The sequence below is a fragment of the Corvus moneduloides genome, chromosome 1 (assembly GCF_009650955.1).
Source record: "Corvus moneduloides isolate bCorMon1 chromosome 1, bCorMon1.pri, whole genome shotgun sequence".
NCBI classification, from domain to species: Eukaryota; Metazoa; Chordata; class Aves; order Passeriformes; family Corvidae; genus Corvus; species Corvus moneduloides.
Genome location: NC_045476.1, coordinates 40,677,586 through 40,699,005, shown reverse-complemented (window position 1 = coordinate 40,699,005; position 21,420 = coordinate 40,677,586). Strand labels below are relative to the sequence as shown.

At 41.4% G+C, this 21,420-nt stretch overlaps 2 protein-coding genes across 2 annotated transcripts in view; both read left to right on the top strand.

The window, feature by feature from the left end:
• Positions 1–9,684, top strand: part of CMTM8 (CKLF like MARVEL transmembrane domain containing 8) — a 35,235-nt gene extending 25,551 nt beyond the window's left edge. Inside the window, exons 2-4 of the mRNA XM_032107464.1 lie at positions 2,444–2,617; positions 6,501–6,617; positions 9,147–9,684. Coding sequence (XP_031963355.1) covers positions 2,444–2,617; positions 6,501–6,617; positions 9,147–9,230 — 375 coding nt within the window. The 3' untranslated portion in view covers positions 9,231–9,684. The remainder of the gene's footprint in view (positions 1–2,443; positions 2,618–6,500; positions 6,618–9,146) is intronic.
• A 3,929-nt stretch (positions 9,685–13,613) lies between these two features.
• CMTM7 (CKLF like MARVEL transmembrane domain containing 7) overlaps positions 13,614–21,420 on the top strand; it is a 28,118-nt gene continuing 20,311 nt past the window's right edge. The window contains exon 1 of the mRNA XM_032107453.1: positions 13,614–13,873. Coding sequence (XP_031963344.1) covers positions 13,712–13,873 — 162 coding nt within the window. The 5' untranslated portion in view covers positions 13,614–13,711. The remainder of the gene's footprint in view (positions 13,874–21,420) is intronic.

The window sequence follows — 21,420 nt, the reverse complement described above, 5'->3', positions numbered from 1 at the left end:
GCTTCTCTATTTAGAAGTGTTCTAAAACTCAACATTCAACAGCAGAGTGTTTAATGATGTTTAATTTTTTCTCATCTTCAAAATGTCCATTCTTGGCATTTTATGAGATACTCAAATCTAGGATAAATCTGCCTTTAATAATTATTTGTCAAGCACAAGATCAATTGTTTATTGGGATAATTTCTGGATGATAAATTTAAGTTTGGATTAAAGGGAATGGGCATAATGAAAAACAACTTTGTATCCTAAGAAAATGGTATTTCGTTAGCTAAACAGGCTATCAAAATTATTTAGTCTTAAAACACTTGTTACACTAAAATTGAGTTGGTTTTATCTGATTGTGGGTAGTTCATGCAATTTGAGGTGCTATTAACTGAATTGCTACTATTAGTAAAATGTTGTTGGAAGTAAAGTTAAAATGAACTATGGGAAGCATTGCTGAACCGATAACTTTGCGCTTAAAATAGTGTGTTTTAAAGTACCCACTTAACGCTATTTGAACTGCTCTTACGAGGCAATGCTGCCCTCCCCTGGTATGCTGCGAAAACCAGGAATTTTTGTCCCCGTCTGAGTCAGTTCTAGAGCTTCCTATTAAAGATAAATTGGTGGATTGGGGGAAGAACGGGGCGAAAATGCTATTAAACAGACCATTATATGCTTTCTCTGTTAAGAGAGGAAAAAAACCCCAAACAAACCATAAAACAGACATTTGTGCAGTGCTTTTATGTATGCATGGTGCAGAAGTAGATGAATGTACAAATAATATGCATCGAATCTACTGTGAATACACAGTAGATGGCTGAATTAAGTTTGTGTGGCAGTTTGGAGGATGAACTGAAGACAAACAGGTGCAAGGTAGTAGGAGGACAAATTACAAGAAACTTTTCTGCAGCAGTATAGTTTTGTCTTGTAAACATGAATGATAAATCACTAAACATTATATACATGTTCAGTTCTGCAATAGAGAAGTAAATGTGACCATGGCCAGCAGCTTGCATGGGAATAGGATTGGCTCTTGTGCAAATGAAGCTGTAGCAAAGCTGTCATCTGCTGTTGGGGGTCTGTTGATTACAAAGAGATCACCACAGGCTCAGGAAGTCCCTTCACTGCACATTCCTGAGAGCTGAGGAGCGTAGTCCAAGGAAATATTACTGTTGCATGGTCTGTTCTTTAATGTATTTCCTCAGATATCTGGTACTAAGTGCTGCTGGAAATAGAATGTTGGGGTAGAAGGTTCTTTAGCTTGTCCAGCTATGGCTGTTATGTGTTAAATGTCTTGCTGTTTGCTTTAATTTTGTAATCCTTCAATTTGTCACTGATAGGCAATTTCACCGTAGTCCAGACAGCAGAAAGACATAAGCTTTGTTTGCAAATACAGGAATTTTAGTTCCCACATCTGAGTCTAATAAAGTGTGTGGGGTGGGATTAGCTTTTTGTGTTTGTGTGTTTTTAAGGTATAAAACATCACTTTCTTTTTATAGCTAGGTTTATAGTTTATAGTTTCTTTTATAGTTAATTATAGTTAATTTTTCTAACTGCTGGACAACTTGCAAAACACACAACTTTTTTTTCCTGTGGCATATGACTTGACTTATGTTTCACTTGCTCCTCATTCCTTTTAATGCACTGGAGATCAACTATACTGGAGAAAACTGGAGAAAGTCTGTTAAAACCTCTGGTTCGCGTATTTCTTCATGTCTTAGATCTGAACAGATGAACAGATTGCCACATAAGGAGGGAAGTTTTTCCCCCAGACTGGTTTGCTTGAGGACTTTGCTTGAGTATGAGTCCTCATCGACTGCTTAGGGTCAAGTCACTTGGGAGATGTTTCAAGAACTGTGGAATATAATGACGTTCCCAATGTGACTTAGTCTGCTGCACTTAAATTTGCATGTTGTAGTGGTGTTGATATTTTACCACAACCTTTTACAGTAAGGTCTAGAAGTTGTTCTGTGTCTCTGGTGCCTGCTAGTCTGCAGAGCAGGTGTGGACCATTTTGAGCTAGACTTCAACTAGTAAGTTACCTGTGGCTGTGGCAGATAGAACTTGAAGATCCCAGTGGTCTTTCACAGGCTGTTGTTTCTAAAGAGACTTTGCTGGCAGCAAAACAGCAGTATTTGCCTTCATGCACATCAGTGAGCGAGCTATAATAAGCAATCCTTTCAGGAGCTAGCTGTAAAATCACTGCAAGTATGGCTCCAAAATAACTAAAGGTTGAGCTAAACCAACAGATTAGATGCCTTTCCCTTTGTGACACCCTGCCACAGTAAAACCAGTTTTCTGTGTTCTTCTCTGTTAGATCAGTATTCTGCCAGTGCAGCATCCCAGCTCAGCTCGTCAAACAGTTCGTGGGAACAGCAGTGGTGTCACTCCTTGACCTAGAACAAATGTATGAGGTCTAAAGCTGTGTAACAGTTTTCTTTCTTCTCCGTAACTTTTGCAGGTATTGGGGCTGCTGGTGTGGACCCTGATCGCTGGAACAGAATACTTTCTATATCCAGCCTTTGGCTGGGTGATGTTTGTAGCTGTGTTTTACTGGGTTCTCACCGTCTTCTTTCTGATCATCTACATGACAATGACCTACACCAGGATCCCGCAGGTGCCATGGACCATGGTGGTAAATATACCCATTCTTTGTTGCTTCAGGTTTGCTGGGTTTTGAAGACGATAAAATATCCGTGCATTCTGTGTGTTTATTTAAGCAACTCTACTTGTGCTCTTTGTAGATTTTCCCCTAATTACTGTGTGGCTGCATACCTGTAGTGTTTGACCTTCATACTACCCAGACACTTTAAAAACACTTTTTGTATGATGTTTCACCATTTTCTTCATTGGTTGATATAGTGACTTGATTTTTAATGTGTGTGTGACTGATACTTATGCACAGTGACCTCCCTTTCTCTCTGTAGTGGTTACATCCCATGAAGAATGAGTCTGTTGCTGCCTCTGAGCTAACAGACCTGGCCATATGTCTTAAACAGCAGGAATCCCTACTGGAATCAACACCATGCATTAGAAGCAGGACTTGAGCTCTTAAAACATGAGTCTTCCTCTGCTAAAGTTAAAGCAAAGGTGGTTCAGAGGTAGCAACACTCTGAAAATCCATATGTAGTCAACTGTGAAAATGGGGCTGAAAATTAGTGTTATATATAGGTAAAATATGTACCATGTAATCATTTGCTTTTAGCTCAAGACTTAAAGCAGATCAGATAAACAGCTATTGTAATTACAGAAAAATTTCCCAGGCACTTAAAATTCAGATCCAGTTTTTATGGTTTGAGCAAACCTGGCCAGCTCTAACTCGCAACAGTGTGTTTTTACCTCATTTGCATAACAACCTGTTCTTCAGGATAATAGATCCTAAAAGTCATTGTCATTTCAGCCAACTGGCTATTTGTGACCCATCTAAGAATCACTAGAAATTTTCTCTTTGCATTTGTTGGATTACAATGACATACTGTTCTTTTATTTTTTTTAACAGCTAAATATTATTGACTAGAATTCTGTTATTTTTATGATGAAATGTATTTGACTTCTGTGTTGCACAGCTTGTTATCAGCTATATTGTGTATGTGACTAAAATTGAATACTGGAATACTCTTCTCTTTTAGTGTTCCCATTTGCTGCTGCAATAAATAGCCAGCTATAGCAATTACTAATGAGAACAACCAGGATTATGTTCAGATAGCTTCTCTATTTTCAAGTTTCATAACCAGCAATTACCATTACGGCTGTAACACTGCTATAGAAATGTTGGATTATTTCAATTACAGCAGTAATGTGTCTGGGTGCATTTAAAGGTGGTGGGGGAGGGGGGTTCCCCATTGCATTACATGTAAGTGAAGTACATTCAAAGGGAAAGCATCTTTATATCCATTTGAATAAAGCTTTGGTCATTACCCTTCTTTCATCAGGTGAATGTTATTATGAGACAACTGCACATGAATGAGTTGCCCCTGATCTATGTGGTAGACAAACTGGAATATTTGATTTGTTTCTATTTCATATTGAGTGTATTTCTTGCTCTGAGTTCCAAATATATTGTAGATGTACATAAATATAGGTCCAAAAGGTAATCTCCTTTTATATAAAGGGGTCATATAAAGAGAAAATAAATACAAAATAAATAAAAGTTGCTTGCTTTCCAGCTTGTTTTGCCCTAAGGTATTGAAAGAGCTTTTGGGAATAGCCTTTGAATTGGTCCTTTGCTGCTCCTGTCTGGCCAAGAACAACATTGAGTCTCTTTTCAGGGAGGTGTTTTTAGTCTTTGTTCAAAAGAGCATGACACACACCTTTTTGACTGAGTTGCAACCCACCTTTACCCTATTCTCTGAAGAATCCTGAATTTCAGTATCTGCCAGTTACTGCTCTGCCTCCTTAGGGACAGTTAGCTCAAACTGTTCCTATTGTATGCAGTATCCAAAATTACATCTGGACCTCTCTGTCATAAATTCACTTTTTGCAGGTTAAGCACATTACCAAATTGCTTAAGATGCGGTTACTTTTACTGCAAATTAACCCAAAGGATGTGCTTCAAAACTGACTCTCCTTTATAGTGCAAGTTTTTTGCTAAAACGATCAATGGAAGCTTTTAAAATCTGGTAAATTTGAATTTAAGAAGCAGATGGTAATTTAGCATGAACCATTTGGTTTGAGAAATATATTGGCAGTAAAGGCCCAGTCAGCTTGCACTGCATTCCATCTTCCCCAACAGTGTTTTTTCCCAGAGCAGCACTTCTCAGAAATTATGTGTTTTTTTCTTTTCTACATGACAAGATATTGCAGGGATTTGTAGCTTTCCGGGGTAATTGAGTCTTCTTGGAATGGGAAATCTGAAAATAACAACAAATACTCTAGGTATCAAATTTGGAGTTTCTAAATCAGTGCTTTACAGAAGTTCACCAGAACCTGCCAGTTGTTGGCATCTCATCCTAAAATTGACAGTTTAATATTTTATTGCTGTAATGCCCAGATCAAATGAGGGGTGACATCTGTGGGTAGAGATAATACCTTTTATTGGACAAACTGGTATAGGTGAGATGAACCCCACTTGTTTGTAAGTGTGTGAATCAAATCTCAAGTGCCAGTCCTTGGACTCCCTCTGTGTGCTGAGGCACTGCCCAGCCCAGTTCCCTGTGGAAAGGTAAGTGGATATTTTCCACTGTTCCTTCTGAGCTTCTCTTCTTGAGCTGCAGCTCTTTTTCGATTTTGCCAGAGCTGGTGGCAGATTAATTAAATAGGGAATAACTGGCATAAATTCCTAGCATCCACTGGGTCACACCATGGGAATTAATAGTTGGAGCTGCATCAGTATGGCAACATTTAGACAGTTACAGCAACAGTTAAAGGTTATATTTGTGTGACACTCTGGCATGCAAACCAGGGGTCCAGAAGCTGAAGGGAGCTCATTATGTACAACTTTAGGACCAGGTCTATATTGAGTTACCAATTCCTGCAATTGTAACTACATGCAAAGCGTGTCACAGGCATTCCACTTAAATTTGGCACCAAATTTGTATGCCTTAGACAAGCAGCAGAGTGGAGTTTTGGGGGATTTCTTTTTTTTTTTTTTTTTATAAGAGGAAGAAGCTTCCATGACCAAGTAGTGAGAAAGTAAAAGACAAAGTATTAAAATCATGTACTTTTTAAAAAACCCTCATACATTTTTCTCTTTCATCTTCTCAGACATCTGTTCTCTCTTCCTTTCCTGTTCTTTCTCACATGCAAAAACCAAACGAACTTTTTGTTTGCTCTCTCTGTCATGTGAGGTCATTGTTACCTGCTTTGCTTCTTTCTTAGTAATGAACATAAGTACCCTGAGACATTAACATTGCTCCTTGGAGGACAAAATGCAGCATCTGCCATGGAGGGATCTTGATGACCCATGTAGTCCATTCAGACTGTTCTCCTTGGGTTTTTTACCTGTTTCTTTCTTCTCTCAAAAACAGGCAGAAAGGAAAGGTACTGGGAGATGGAAGAATACGAATGAGAAAAAAAAATGTCACCCTCTTTGTCTCCTTAAGTACAGTAGAAAACAAAGTTTTGGAAGTTTTATAAATATTCTCCATATGCCAGGAGTTATCGACTCCTATCTTTGTGTAGATTAGAAATGTAGTCAAAGTGCAGTGTGTCTTGTTTCTTTTTTTTTTGTTTTTTTATCATGTAGTATCATATTCTTACTGCCTAACTCTCAGATTGCGATAACCAAATTGAGTCTTTATTTTCACTTTTGGAAAATCATAGCACACCAGCTTTAAGACTTTTCTGGATTTAGTGTGATGGAGAGAACAGTTTGTCCAAAGTATGGTGTATTGTTTATGGATCTTCAAAGCAGTTAAATTTTAATCTTACAGATAGAAAGATAGAAGAAGGTAAAAATAGTTAAGAATTATATTTCTAGTGTATGCTGCATATGTTCAGCGTATTTCAGAAGAGAGTTTTGTAATGTTGGAAAACAAATGCCTGTACATATTAATTATGTGTGTTTTTCTTTTCAACAGGGTCTGTGTTTTAATGGAAGTGCCTGTGTTTTGTATCTCATTGCTGCCATTGTAGATGCATCTTCAGTTACCAAAGATCTGGACAATCACAATTACAACAGCTGGGCAGCTTCTTCAGTGAGTTCATTTTTTGTTTAAGTCAGTTCTATGTCCAATAAAGCTATAGAAAATGAAGGCTTGTTGGAAGTGTGGGTTGAAGTTGCAGGTGTTCTGCATTTTGAAAAGCTGCAGTGATACAGGTCACACACAAAAGCTATAGGTAGCTGCAATTTAGTTCATAATTTTTAGAGATGACTCGAAATTCCACCAGGAGATGACAGTCACATCAGAAAAGGCAGTAATGTTTTTAAGATCACACTGATTTCTTCCTCCCCTGCCCCCATTTATGAGTAGCTCTCTGGCTGAGGTCAGAGCCTGCACATCAGAGCAGACAAAAAAGATTGTGAGCATCAAGTCACCTCAGTCCACTTGGACAGCTTCAAAGGCAGTTTAAACTAACTCAGCTAACTCTGCACACTTATGGATAAGATGCATTCAGCTTTCTGTGGGCTGAGCCATTGTCCACGTTGCCCACACAGCACCTTGGGGAAAGCCCTGGAGTGCTATTGCTGTTTCCACAATGATCTTCCTGTTACGGCTTCAACTTTTGGTAGTCTTTCCTTTGAGTTGTGAGGGCAATGCCTGAAAAATCAGGTAACTTCACAGTTTTTTAAAGTGGATGAAATCACTACTTAGTCTGATATTACCATCTTACTACTTAGATTTAGAAATCCAAAACAATCAAAGTGGATGAAAAATAACTTAAAACAAAAAAGGAACAGAAAAAAGCCTTGTCACTCTTTGAGTTAGGTGAACGCATTCAGTAGCAAAGTTAAGGGAATTGTAAAAGAACTTTTTGCATGTTGTGGCAGTAGTCAAATTCAATTGTCCGCAGGAATTCCAAATTACTGAGTGTTCATGCTGCTACAGTTGTCCTCCTGACTATTCACAAATCCTGTCTGAAGCTTATTTTTTATGGCCATGAACACAGGAACTCGAACACCTGCTCTGTTTTTGTCCTGGGAATTGGATCTCTATATCCCTGTCATTTCAGTGGTGTTCAGGGTCTTCTCCCCTTGGCAGTTTGTACTACAGATCTGAAACTCAGCCACTGCAGCTGACAGGAACGTGCTTGCTGCTAGATAAGCTTCCATGCTGATTCAGGTTTTATGCAAAATGCATGAATGTTCAGGGTCTCATGGGAGGTTTGCATTCTCTTCTAGTACTTCCTAATAATGTTTATCTAATGCAGTGTCTAAATAAACTATTAAATGTGGATTCTTGCTTTCCAAGTCCATTAAGGGTTTCATGGATAGAGAATTTAGCAAATCATCTATCCCCAATAGTCATTCTGCTAGAAAGATTTTAGATGAAGCTTTTATTTAATAAGAAACAAAATAATTGGAAAAAGAAGAACGCTACAGTTTTTTATTGTAATAAGATTTTATATCATCATCTACAATTTTTGGTGTTACGGATTAAATTTGCATTAGACAATACTCACCAAGGGCCCTCTGTTGAAAGGCTTAGATTTCCTGCCTGGATGAATGCTCAGCAGTGCCTACCCAGGCCAGTGATGGCATACAAGCCAGGAACAACTGTAGAATCATAAAATATTTTTAGGCTGGAACGGACTTTTTGGAGGTTATCTGGTCCAACTCTCTCCCCTCCTACAGCAGGGCTAATTCGTATCAGGCTACCAGGACCTTGTCCACTTGAGTTTTGAGTATTTCTAGTCTTGTAACTTGTGTTTGTTCCTTCTTGTCCTGTCACTGCTCACCTCTTAGAAAAGTGGTGTTAATCTTATTTGCAGTGACAGCTTTGTTTGATTCAGTTACCAGCACAAAACATTCTGGTATTGTCGTTAAGACCATGTTGAATATTGTCTGTTTTGAACAACATGCAGTGATTAACAGGAACTTAAGCACTAGTGCTGAACTGGACTTTATCAGTACAGCTGAAATAAATCTAGCCTGCTATAGAAGGCTTATTCTGTTATCGGTTTCTGACAAAGCGGTAATATGACAGTGTGGTTGCTGTCACTGTTATTTGCACTGAGGAGTATCTTTATTCATCGGTAGAGGACCTCTGGAATTGGTAACCGTATCAGTAGTGCTGTTTGAGAACGTGTCTGGGCCTGCATTTGAATCCAGGTTTTCTCTGTAATCAAACAGATGCACTCTGTGTCATGCAGAGGTACAGGTGGGCTGCAGGCAATTCCTGGGACACAGCAGAGCAGGAGCGTTAACTCGAACTCTCGTCGTGCCACAGACAATCCCTCAGGCTCTAAAAGCAGCGAGTATTAGATTGGTGGCAGTCCAGTCTGCAAGATCCATACTGAGGCAGTATAATGAGGAATTTATAAAAGAAGTTGAAATATGTCATGTTTTGTCTGCTCCTAGGCCCATATTTCTATACGTAGCATAAGCTTACTTTTATACAGTGTTGACTGAGATGGCCACACAAGTACAAGGAGGTGAGAGTGTGCCATTGTAGTCAGCTTGCTATTTTCCTTTTTCCCAAGTCCCATAACTGTTTCTTTTTCTTAGAAATGACAGTGCTCTCAAATATATTTATTTCCTAATCTTTTTTCCCCTCTCTCTACAGTTCTTTGCCTTCGTGGTTACCTCCTGCTATGCTGGAAATACGTATTTTAGCTTTATATCCTGGCGATCACGAACTTTGCAGTAAATACTTTGTTAAAGTGAATTCTGTAGTGTAAAGTACCTTGAGGATTATTCGCCTTCGATGAAAGATTGGAAGAGGAGTGAGGTATTTTTGAACATTTCTGTTAGAATTGACACAATATAAACTGAGATCAAATGATTATTTATAATAACGCCATCTTTAGATACATTTAACCCTGACTTTGTACCATATAGTAAAATTTCATATTGCTTCTTTTAAAATTAACACGGTATTTTTCTAGCCATTGTATAGTTGTTACTACTAAACCTTTAATAAATCTTATGCAATGTGCCACGTTTGTAAATGTAACTTTTTAAATGATGCAGGTATACTTTTGATACTGAATGCTACCAAAACTGATATTGTATCATTATTATGTATGAAAAGTGACATTGTGCAGAAAAAAACACCTGAAAGTTAAATAAATAAATAAATGGTCCAACTGTGCTTGTTTTGTAAACTGGGAGTAGAAGCTTGCTTTTTAAATTTCTTGTTCAGATTGTAATATATACTACTAAGAATTCTGACAATCCTGTCAGTGCGCATATTCTAACAGCTTCTCACATCACAAGGTTGCTTTTGGAGCCTGTTACTGTAGGTCTGAAGCTGAAGAAATATTGTGCCTGGAACACATTATCTTAACAGGTTTCTCAGATCCAACAGGCTCCAAAGCAGGAGCCCAGACAGCACCCCCTTAGTGCTTGGTGCTTAACTTACTGAGGGTATCTCAAATCTCTGGCTAAAGGTAACACTTCTTGTTTCTCAGCAGACTGTGGCTGTTTGGGTTTTCTTCTCCTCAGATTAGACCATTAATCTGTCTTATTAAAAACTGGCCTTTAAATCCTATTAAATGATAGAAAGATTAAATCCATGGAAGAACTGTCAAGACACCAGTGCTAGAAGCAAGGAATTTCCTGCCTCCTTTCCTGTCTACTGGCATCATCTGCAACTTTTTAGTTTAACAAATGAAGTTGATGCTCATATTTAAATAACTTTGACTCAAACAGAAGTATGACAGTATATGACTTTCAAAACAGATACCTTTGAAAATTACTTTCAAATACAAATTACCTAAGGATTTTTTTTCAGGAATTATGTGGTGAGTGAAAGGTTAGGATTATTTTGTGATGTTATGTAAAGTTTTCCTCATTAAAAACTACTGGTGAACCTTTTATTCTTGGATTAAGAAGATTTGGACTCCCCTCTAGTCTTCAAAAGCTTATTTGGTTGATAATATATGGTAGTAGAGAAACGTTACTGCTAAAAAAACCCTTCTTTATTTCTCCTTGTAACTAAATGGTGTGTGGTTACTTACGTATGCGCCTTGCAGAAGATTTATCAGCAGAGAGCTAATTCCGTTCTCGATCACATGTTTTTTTCCTGATTATCTGTCAGTCATAAGATTTCAGTGTGAAGGAAGCCAAGATATTATTTTAAAACCTGTATTTGTCTGTAAATTGCATTTGGCCTATACAACATAGGTCAGACTGTCTCCTGCTTGCTAAATTTATCCAGCTGTGAGAAAGAAGAACGTCTACCAACTCTGCATTTTATCTACACAGATAAAATGCGTCATTAAAATCCTGTATGCTCTTTTCCATCACTGGGAAAAAAAGAATCAAAGGCATCGAAATGATCCAAGTGTCAACTGATAAAATGTGATTAGAAATATAGCCAGAATTAAAATTTCATCAGGGATTTCTCATCAGTAAAACGCTTCAGTAGTAGTAATAGAAATTCTTTCTCAGTTGCTATTTGATGTATCTATTTCAGCTCCAAAGGATGTGACTGTGTTTGCGCAAACATTTCAAGATTTTGTAGTAGCTGCAATGGTCTGGTCGACACTGATAACCCAGACATGATTTGTGGACAGAAGCAGTAAGAGGGAGTAGAGCTAAGAGAAGTTCTGTGTTTCATCTGGTTTACCTATAACTGCCATGGCAACTGTGTGTTACATGTCAGAATACGCCCTTTAATGTAAGATAAAACCAGATAAGGAATGATTCTGGTAAAATATCTCTTGTTCTCTGAATCTTCAGTGCTGATCCTCAAGGGAAGATCTGCAGAATGACTTCCAAAGACAAATCTGTCCGTTGAATCCTTAATTCTGAGTTTAAAAAATACATACTAGGCAAAAATTTGCTTTGTGGTTGGCCTTGTTTTTTTTTTTTTTCTCCACAAACCATAACTTACCTGCCTTGCTCTTTCCTTTTAGAAACATAATTATCTTACTTCCCATGCTCTTTCTCATGTGCCTCATTTCTCATCTGTTGCCCAGATACCACCTGTCTTGTTTTTCAATTGTTCTGAATATCTAGTTGAAATCGGAGGAATCAAGCACAGACTGAGCATTCCTTCTGAAATTTGCTCCTCCTATTTCAGGCCTGAAGAAAGGCATAAGCACCCAAAAGGTTATCTTCCAGTGCACTAGCCTTAAATACTGATTTGCAAACTATGAGTTAATGCATTCGTATATTCTAATATTGATAAAGAAGATAAGCTAGCTGTGGTTTATCACATAACAATTAAAACAAGGTTTGTATCTGCTGTAGGTTACTACTCGTAAGATTGAAAGAAGCCTTAAAAGAACAACTGGTAAGTGATGAAGTCATTAGTGAAATTCTTAATACAGATATTTAGAACAATAAACAAATTGCTATTCAACTTGCAAAATGAAGGTATTTGACTTATAAATAACTTGTTTCAGACAAACAGTCTCTGAAAAATCTAAGTCACTACATAAGGGTACTTGATGTCAACTTACAGCTATTAATTTTAATTTACTAAGGGGCTGTCAGTACCTTTCTTCATCATCATACACGATGCACTTAACAAGTTGAAGTAATTAGCATGAGAACTATAATAAAAACTTCAAATGCAGTAGTGTTAGATGGATTTTGTCCCAGTGCTTCACAGAAGACACCTGTATTGCTAGGTAGAAAATATGACTGTTATTCTATTTGTGTTAATTTAATTTATTTCTGTTTCACTGGCCTGAACTCAGATCAGCAGGGCACCAGTCACATACACACTTTCAAAAGAAATAAAGAGCTAAAGAAGCTGAACCAGCAGGTAACACCCCCCCACCCCCCCCATTTCTTAATAGGAACTGAAGAAGTTACTGGAACCTTCCTCCACAGGGCTTATAGAAACGCATAACCATGCATGCTTCTGAATAGGAACTGTAAGGAGAAGGGGGGGTGGGGAAAGCAGCTGTTCAAAAACGGAACAAATTGGTTTTTTCTCAGCAGCTAGCATTTTACTCGTGTGGCGGTAGCCAGTGTTGTAGCTTTGATATCTAATGGCATGAGATAAAATGTGGGGGGACAGGCAATACCTTTTATTGCAACTACAAGTTGGCTTAATAGAAGTCCAGAACTATGTACTGCTTAATTTAGTAAGGGCCATTGCCCACAATGGCAAACCCGTTTTGCTCAAGTAAACTGCTTACACTACGGCCTTATGTGCGTTGGGGGTCATCTGGGCTTACATGTCTTCCCTCCTAGGACAATTTTAGTTGCTGAAGGAACTAGTAAATACTAAATATGAACAGAATGTGCATTGTAACTGCAGAACAAAGCACCAGAAGATGGGGTTACTACTCCAGTGAGTACAAAAGTGGCACATGCCCAACTCAGAGGCCCGCTATTACCTCACTTGTCAAAAAGCAGAACAAGTTATTTTTAAACTTGAGGAAATACATAGCCTCCTTTGCTGCGTTTTGGTAGTATCACGGCATGATTTAATTCAAACACTGGGCCTGAGACATCTGGACAGTCATTACAGTTTTACCTGTTGCTGCTCATTTAATGCAAATGGTTTTTATCTTTTATGAGATCGAGAATCAGAAGGTTCGGGGGGCGGGGGGCGGGTTTTGCCAAGAATAAGTGCCGTGTGGAAAGATGCTGTTTGCAGCTGTACCTCCACAGCGAAGCACCGGAGTAGGTCCCCTCCCAGCGCACCACCGACAAACTTTGACGCCCGGCGGGGTTTGTCACTGTCCCCGCCAAGCTGCTCCCCGCTGCGGCGGCCGGCTCGTGTGGAGCTCCCTCCCGGCAGGGCGTCCCGCTCCCTGCTCGGAAAGCCTCCCTTCGGCCTCCGTTTCCATGTAACCCAGCTGCACAGGGCGGGCGGCCGGGCGGGCGTCCCGCTGCGGCTGTCGCTCCGGCACGGCGCGGGGGGAGTGTCCCTGCGCGGCTCCCGCTCCCGGCTGTCCCGGACCCCGCTGCCCGCCTGGGTGCGGCAGCGTCTCCCCGGCGGCAGGGAAACCCCCGCGGCTCCCCCTCGGCCTCCCCCGCCCGGCGTCCGCCGGGGCCGGGCGGGAGCTTGGGCGGGCGGGGAAGCGCCGCGCTCCGCCCGGCCCTGCCACCCCGGGGCGCCGCCGCCCGCCCCGCCCCGCCCCGTCCCGTCGGTCCCATCCCATCCCGTCCCGTCCCGTTCCCCGTGCCGGGCCGGACAGCGGCGAGGGCAGCGCGGACGCAGCCATGTCGCATGGGGCGCGAGTGATCCGCACCGGGGTGAGCAGCGGGGGCCCCGCGGCCCCGCCGCCCGTCACCGTCGCCTCCTCCTCGGCGGGCTCGGACGCGGAGCTCATGGACGGCGGCTATTTCCGCTCCTGCGCCGGCATGCTGAAGGTGGCCCAAATGGTAAGGGGCGAGCGGGTCGGGGGGCTCTGCCGAGGCTCCTGCTGGGGCCCTCGGAGCCCGCGGGAATCGTTCTCATCCCTGCCGGACGGGTCTTGTGGCGACGCGGCCGCAGAGCGCCGTCGGGCAGTGCTGGGGCCGCGGCTCCGTGCGGGTTTGTCCCCTCAGCTCTCGAAGCTCCCATCAGGACGAAAAGCCCACGTTCCTCTGGCAGAGCGGAGCGTTGCCGTCTGTCGGAAGCTGCCTTTGCGTCTTCCTAATGCAGCAATGAGCACTTCTGACCAGACGGACGTGCGTGAGCCCAAAGCAGCAGTATTAACTTTTTGCCATTAACAGCGGTAGCACCGTGGTGCGACGGCACATCGTGCTGCACTGGAACACCTCATTCCGTAGCGTGGGTAAGTTTTTAGGAGAAAACGGGGCCAAGTGCCAGTGCCCAGAGCGATGTGGTAGAGGTGGGCACCACAGCTGAGGCTCCAGCTGCAGCTGGCTCCGTACCCTGTCTGTCAGAGACCTCCAGCAGTGACCCAGTGACACAGGGAGGGATGTGGGAGATGTAGGGCTGAAATTCAAAAGCAGTTGATGGTGGAATGCTGCCAGGATTTGAGCTGATGCCTTAACTCAGTGCATGAAATTCAGCTCCATGCAGATGTGGAGAGGATTAACAGATGGATAAGGTCTTTCTCATTTTTATGGCACATAATTATCTGTGGGGTGATTTGTCAGCTTAATTACAGTAGTGGCAGTGATAATGCCCAGGAAAGACAGTGAAAGACGTCATGTACCGATACCTGCACATGTACATTTTCATCCTGCAAAACCTTGTGCCTTGGCAGCGTTTTATCCTGGAGTTGTTGCCTTCATTTTTATGAGCTCCCAATGCCTTCTTCCCCCTGCCTGTATTTGTCCAGTCATTTTTTAAAAGTTGTGTAGGTTATTGTCACCCAGATTTCTAAATTGGCATTCAAAGTTAAGATTCATTATGCTCTAAGTTGCTGACTAGTAATATCAAATCCTCATATTTTTCTGTAAAAGCTGCCCAGTTCCTTCCAGTTCATTATTAGCTGCCAGGTGCCCTTAGAAATGACCCTCAGTAGCAAGAGATGAAGTTGACTGTGACTGGTCATGGCTGCCTCCAGCTGCTGAGCATCTGTCCTGCTCCCCTGGGACTTGGGAGTTGTCCCTCACTTGAGTTCTGTGCAGTAGGAACACAAACAGTTGTCTGCTGCCTTCGTCTGGCTTGGGTTGTTCCCAAACCATTGACCAGACCTGGAGAATCTTTTCAGGAGACAAGTGACATTCTTTTGAGCATGTGTCTACATTGCAACTGAACCTGTAGCCCTAAAATAGTAGACTTGTGCTCGGCTGATGAGCTGAAAGTCTGTTTGCTTTCACTACTGTGGCAAGAAGAGTTCCTTTTATGGACTAGAAATAACTAATCCTCTCTGCCCTCCATCCTGCTGTGGTGTCTCTACAGCTCTGGGGTGTGACTCCTAAAGCTACCACAGTGTAGTTATTTGTGCCGTAATGTCAGTTTCTGGTGCACGTATTAAGTGCATGCATTCTTTACATGCTTTACATATTTTCATCTGCTGCATGTAAGTCTATGTAATTTTATGTAATGCTTCACATACTTTGCATAAAGTCATGTTTTATCAGTGCAGTTCAATGTAAAATTCATCCAAATTTAAGCAAGTGGCTTTCTGCAGTGACTTTAACAGAAGTTAAAATAATCTAAATTATTTTCCTTTGCACTCTTTCAGCTTCACCCTCTTATATTTTTCTGCTTTTCAGCTTGCCTGTAAACATGAGTAGGAGTTACCTCAGGTATTCAAAGAACTTTGGGCAAATGAACTTCTAATATCACATATCACAATAATGTCTTCTCAAATAATTCCGTAAGAAAACCAAATGTTTGTGCTGTAGCATGTAGAAATAACCACAATATGTTAGTTCTAGATTTACTCCTGCACCAAATAAAATAGGGAGACCTAAATATTTTTACAATTCTCTTTTATCTGTTCTCAGACAGTGTTTATATCCACAGGCCCATTTGTATTAGCATTCAGTTCTCCTAGTACAAAGTGTTGGCAGTAACTTTTTTTGTAAAGATTTCTTTATGCTGAATCTGTAAACGTTCCTGCACTAGTGTTGATGTGGCTAGTAGCTGTAGTCTTACTGAGAAGGAGAACCATTATGCTGGCTAAGGGTAAAGATAAGGTTATTTGGGTTAGATATATATCACACTAAATTGTGTTCTGGGCCTCTGAGCAGTTGTGGTTGTGAAGAGGAAACGTTACGAGTTTTGTTCTCTCTTTCTTCCTCAGTCCCCTTTACCAAGAAGTAGAGTGATGTGATGTGATAGAGGGCAAGAAAGAAACATTTCATCACTTACTGTAAAGTTAAGGGCTATTTGCTGTGCTTGCAAGCTAAAAAACCCCAACAATTTTATGTAAATGTGCGTGACGTAGTTCTAATAGTTGACAACAACAACATGCCGTGGGAATCATAGGAAGGCAATAGAAGATAATGTTGCAGCTGCTCTGCTGTGAGACAGAAGGGCTTAAACTCAGGAATACTGAGGAGATTGTGCAGCCTGAATTGTTGCTAATTTTTGGATGTTACCAGTGCTTTCTCTTGAAATTCTGGGTGCTGTGGTGTCTAGCATAGAATGAAATTAAGAATAAAAAAGTGTTTCTTGCCTGTAAGCCTACACAAATTCCTTTACTTTTTTTGGCTAGACAATTTTTTTAACCTTGCAGAATGGTTATAGCTTTGAAAAGATGGTATATTTTATGCATTGACTTCATGGCCTAGGGAATGGTCTATAAATATGTTGAAAATAAAATAGAGGAGAAAACATAGTTATGCAGGCTCGTGTATTTTGTATGGCATTAAGACAATTTGAAAGCTGCTTTTCCATGTGTGACTGTTACTAACCTTAGTTGGGGTTCTTTTCAAAATCCAGTCTGAACTGATACTCTGATTTTGACAGGAAATTACAAAGTATTTCAACATCTATCTTACTTCAGCTTGTTTATCTTGATGTTGTTAATACAGCTTCTGCTTTTTCTTTCCTTTCCTTCTCTTTCTTTTGGTATTTGCTGTTTTGCCAAGGTCTCTTAGGGATACATGCAGGATCCCACTGTGGCCACCTTGGTTCTGTAGCACCAGTGTACTAAGCAAGTGTGTGAGTGGGTGCGTTATCAGTGTGCACAATACACTTAGACCAGAGAAACTGACTTGAATGACTTGAATTTTAGCCAGCTTGCCAAAATTGTCACAGATGGCGCTCTAGACCATTTTGCATGAGCTATGCTGATTTGGTTGAGGCACATTTACTTTGTGTCCGCGCTACTGCTGGCTTGTTTCAGTGTAAGCCTTCATAGCAACCTCCGTTGCTTCGCTTGCCAAGTTCTCGGTAGATGGGTTCTTGGGAGTTTTTTGAGTCATCCTGTGCCATTAGGGTCAGTGGTATGAATGTGCATTTGTATTGCCATCAGGGTGGCTCAAGTGCCAGTGTTGATAGATTGAAACAAGTCTAGTGCCACTGAATTTCTCCTGGAGCCCTCATGTGCTTTTTATATTTTTACAGCTGAAGTCTGGAGGATGCGACTGATGCTGTATCGGATGAGGTCCTGCTTTCAGCACAGCCCGTGTTGGACAGGGGAGCCTGTATAGGTGTCCCCCTCTCTTAGGCACTTGGTAGGAGTGATTACATCGCCTGTCCAAAGTGTCTGGTGCAGAGCTTTGCAGGCATGTGACCGATACAGACTGAAGAGAGAAGAGTTGAGAGCTCACATGTAGGAGAGCCATCATGGCACAGCACATGCTCGTGTAGGTCTCTCAGGCTTCTCAAACTGTTCTTGGACTACTCCTTTTTCCTGGGAGGTGTGGAGTGGCCTATGGCCTTCTTTGCCTCTCTTTCACCTCCCCCAGGCTGGGCCAAACTAACTTTGTCACAGTTCAGACTGAAGGCCATTGTTCCCACAATGACACCACTGTTACTGTTACAGTAGCTGTCAGAGTAAGCACAGCCTCAGAATACAGGGTGTTTTAAGCGAAAACCAGTGCTGATTCTGTCAGCTCAATGTGAGCCATCAGTTTCACAAGAGAGAAAACAAAAAAATCAGAATTGCCTTCTCAAGGGTGAAGAAAAGATTTACAAGCAATTGCAATGTAAAAAAAGGATAAACTCAATAAAAGTTGACTTAACAACATCATTTTAACTTGTTAAAAATGCTAAGGCAATAGTTAAAGCTTTTCTTCAGAGTATCTATTCAATTTCCCAAGTATGCCTTGACAAATGCAATGACATACTTGACAAGTGAATGGCCAACAAGATAGTCTGTAATTCTGAATAACTTTGAAGTGTGCTGAAGCCTCTCTGGGTTATTTGTATACTAACATATAGTTGTGTAATCATATTCAAGTGAATATTCATTCATCTAACACTGAAGTCTAGAGAATGCTGGTAGTTCGGTTGCTGGAGCCAAGTTCCATTTCTGAATGTGCTGTATTAATATCAGACAAATTTACTGGGGAACTATATTCAGAAGAAGTTAAAATATGAAAAGAAAGCAAAATCTGTTAGTGCAAGAAAAAGAAATTCACAAAAGCAAGTGCTGCTTGGAACTATTTGAGAGCTACTCATTTTTTAACTTGATCTTGAGACTGAAATGTCTTTCTGTCCATGGAGGTGATTGAAGTAAAACATGTAATTCTCTGCAGCAGTGTGTCAGTGACATGAATTTGCCTCTATGGTAATAAAGCTGCTCAGTCAGAAGAGAAGCATTCTAGTGATATGTAGAGGTGCTGAAATTGTAAGCCTGTCTGTGACTCCTGTATAGACTGTGCTTTCTGGTGGACTGAAGAAAACCACCCCAAGAATGTGCAAGATAAACTACTGGCTAAGCAACGAGACACGTTTTCTGAGGCCAAGGTCAGAGCTTTATGTTGTAGCTGCTCATTATTTTTGTTGTTCTGCTGGAAACTGCAGTAAAAGGACCTTGCTGCGCATGCTGAACAAAGAGAAAGAGAAAAAAATTATCTAAGTCTTAGATGGCTCCAAAGTAAGCTGGAGCACTTGAGTAAGGAATGTCCAAGCTAATTAAGCTCAGTAGGACTGGGAGGTCCTGTTATTTCCCCTCTGAGAACACCAACGCTGGCTACCTCAGCCAGTGGTGTTTTTTCCATGCCTCTGCTCTGGGTGGCCATTTTACAATTTCTGTCCAGGTGTTTGCGTAAGAGCTGGAAGCAAACGCTGCGTTCTCTGCATGTTAACCAAGGAGTGCTTGCTGGTGGGCTGACACAGTTTTATTTGATGAGACAAAACTTCACAAGCAACACCAGTTTAAGGAATTTTCCCCTTCTGTCTTGTCTCCATGCAGCTGTTCTCAGCTGCAGTGACGCAGATGTCCACCAGGTTACACAGTACCGCGGAACTAATGGAGCTTTACTTCAGCTCTCTGGTTTTCTTTCTCCGTAAGTGTTTTTAGGGAACAGTGCAGCCATAGAGGCTACTGTGGGCAAGAACAAGTGTCTGGCACAGAAGGGCAGGAAGTACATAAGGTTGAAGTGGTTCCATGTGTTGCAAACCACAAGCTGGAAATGTAGTCCTTTTTCTTTTTCTCTTGGGCAGGGGAAGGTTTTACCCCATCTCCTTTAATTTCTATCTCCCTCTTTCAGGAAAAAAAAGAAACTTGTAATTTTTCTGATGTTGAAACTGCTCTAGAAGGCTAAAAAAATCAACTCCAGTACATTTTGTAGAAAGGCAGTTATAGTCATTATTAAACACTAGGGTATCTCTGCTCTGAATGTGTCAGTGAATGTTTTATTTGTTATTTATTAAAAGAGGCTTTCTGAAAGCTCAAAGTTGGAGCCATTTTTCATTGCTTATTTGGTGCATCCATTAGGATTTGTTGCAATGTATTCATTAGCAGTCTCTGTGCATGTAGAGGTGATTCTTTCTGTAGAGGTGATTGAACAGGGGTTAGCAAATACATTCTCTGAAATAACAAAAAAAAGGGAAATGAAGCATAGAAATTTACCGCATCACCTGAGACATCTTTAGTATGCCTGAAAGAGCAGAGTAAAGTATTGGCAGTGGTTTCCTGGCACATTTGTTTTATGGGAAGTTAAATTTTAAAGCGCCATTTAAAAATCTTAATCAGGTGCACATGGTGTCTGTGGATAATAAGATGTGGTGAAAAACATGGATTCTTACTGCTCTGCGACTTTAAGATGTGCAGGAGCATCAGAGTGTCCCCTGTCCTCCCTTTGTTTGGAGATGGTGTCCCTTTGAACATCCTTCTCTCCTGCCACAGAGTGACAGAAACCAGCGGATCCCTTGTTTACAAGTTCAGTCTCCATCTGCTCAGAGCCTATAAATGATAAAGAGCATCGTGCCAAGCACCCTTCACTGGGTTCCAGAACTATAGGTGCTGGAACAATTTGTTCTCACTGTGTCTCACTGTGATCCAGTAGAAGCCATCCGTGAGAGAAGCACACCTGACCCTGGGGCTCTGGTACCTCCTCGGCATTGCTGGGGTATTGTCCCCCAGAGCCAGACAGTGTTTCCTTCTATGAGTAAGTGTCTCCTCCGCTCCTCTCCCTGGGGAGTCCCGGTGAGGTGTTCACTCAGTCCTGTGGCTGAGCTGTCCCCTTTGTGCTCTTGTCACGTCATATGTGCTGTGGCCTTGTCCTCCTATTTTGTGGTGATATGTAAAGTATACAGCAGCCAGAAATTGCTACTTTCTGTACGCAGGGTTCAGACTCTGAAATTGCTGTGATTTCCTTTCACCCACCTGTGAGCTTCCTTTTCTTTGTGTAACTGAGATTCTTAAGGGGTCATCGTGGCTGAAACAACACCCTGCACTGTGATGATGGTCATTTGATGAATGTAATGGCAAGGACAGATGTGCCTGACTGGTCAAGGCTAGGTGTCTGCAGCTTTCAAAGCCAAAACAAACTTGGCTGCTCTTCCTGCAACAATAGCAGCAGCTGCAGTGCTTACGGCTTCCTCTTCTGCTCACAGCTTCCCTTAAGGAAAATGGAAATGTGATGATGACAAAATTGAGAAGCTGCTTCAGGGGGAATTTTCTTATAATTTTTTTCTTACTATTTTTGGCAGTTTGTTGTGGTGTTTTTTTAGAAGTACTACAAGTGAGTTCAAGAAACAAGTGCTGACTGCTGGGCAAGAAGAATGCTGTTAATGTGAGATGACCAGCAGCAGCTGCAGAACTGCAGAGGGACTTGGCCTATTTTCCTCGAGTCTGTAATCATGCTCTGCAAGAGCTCTTTTCTTTCTTTGGGAAAAACACAGTCCCCACTTGCTGCTTCTCACCTGCTGGCTTGTTGAGCCTTTTGGCAATTGCTTGAGTATACAACTTCCCAGCAGACACAGGAGAGCTGTCCCAGCCTGTTGGAGAGGCCTGCCAGTCTCCAGGTGCTCACTGAAAGCTGTCAGCTGCAACAGTGACACGGAGGAATCTCATCTATTCTCATTTTTCCCCCTCTTTCACTGCCCTTCACTTCTCTGGCACCTTGCC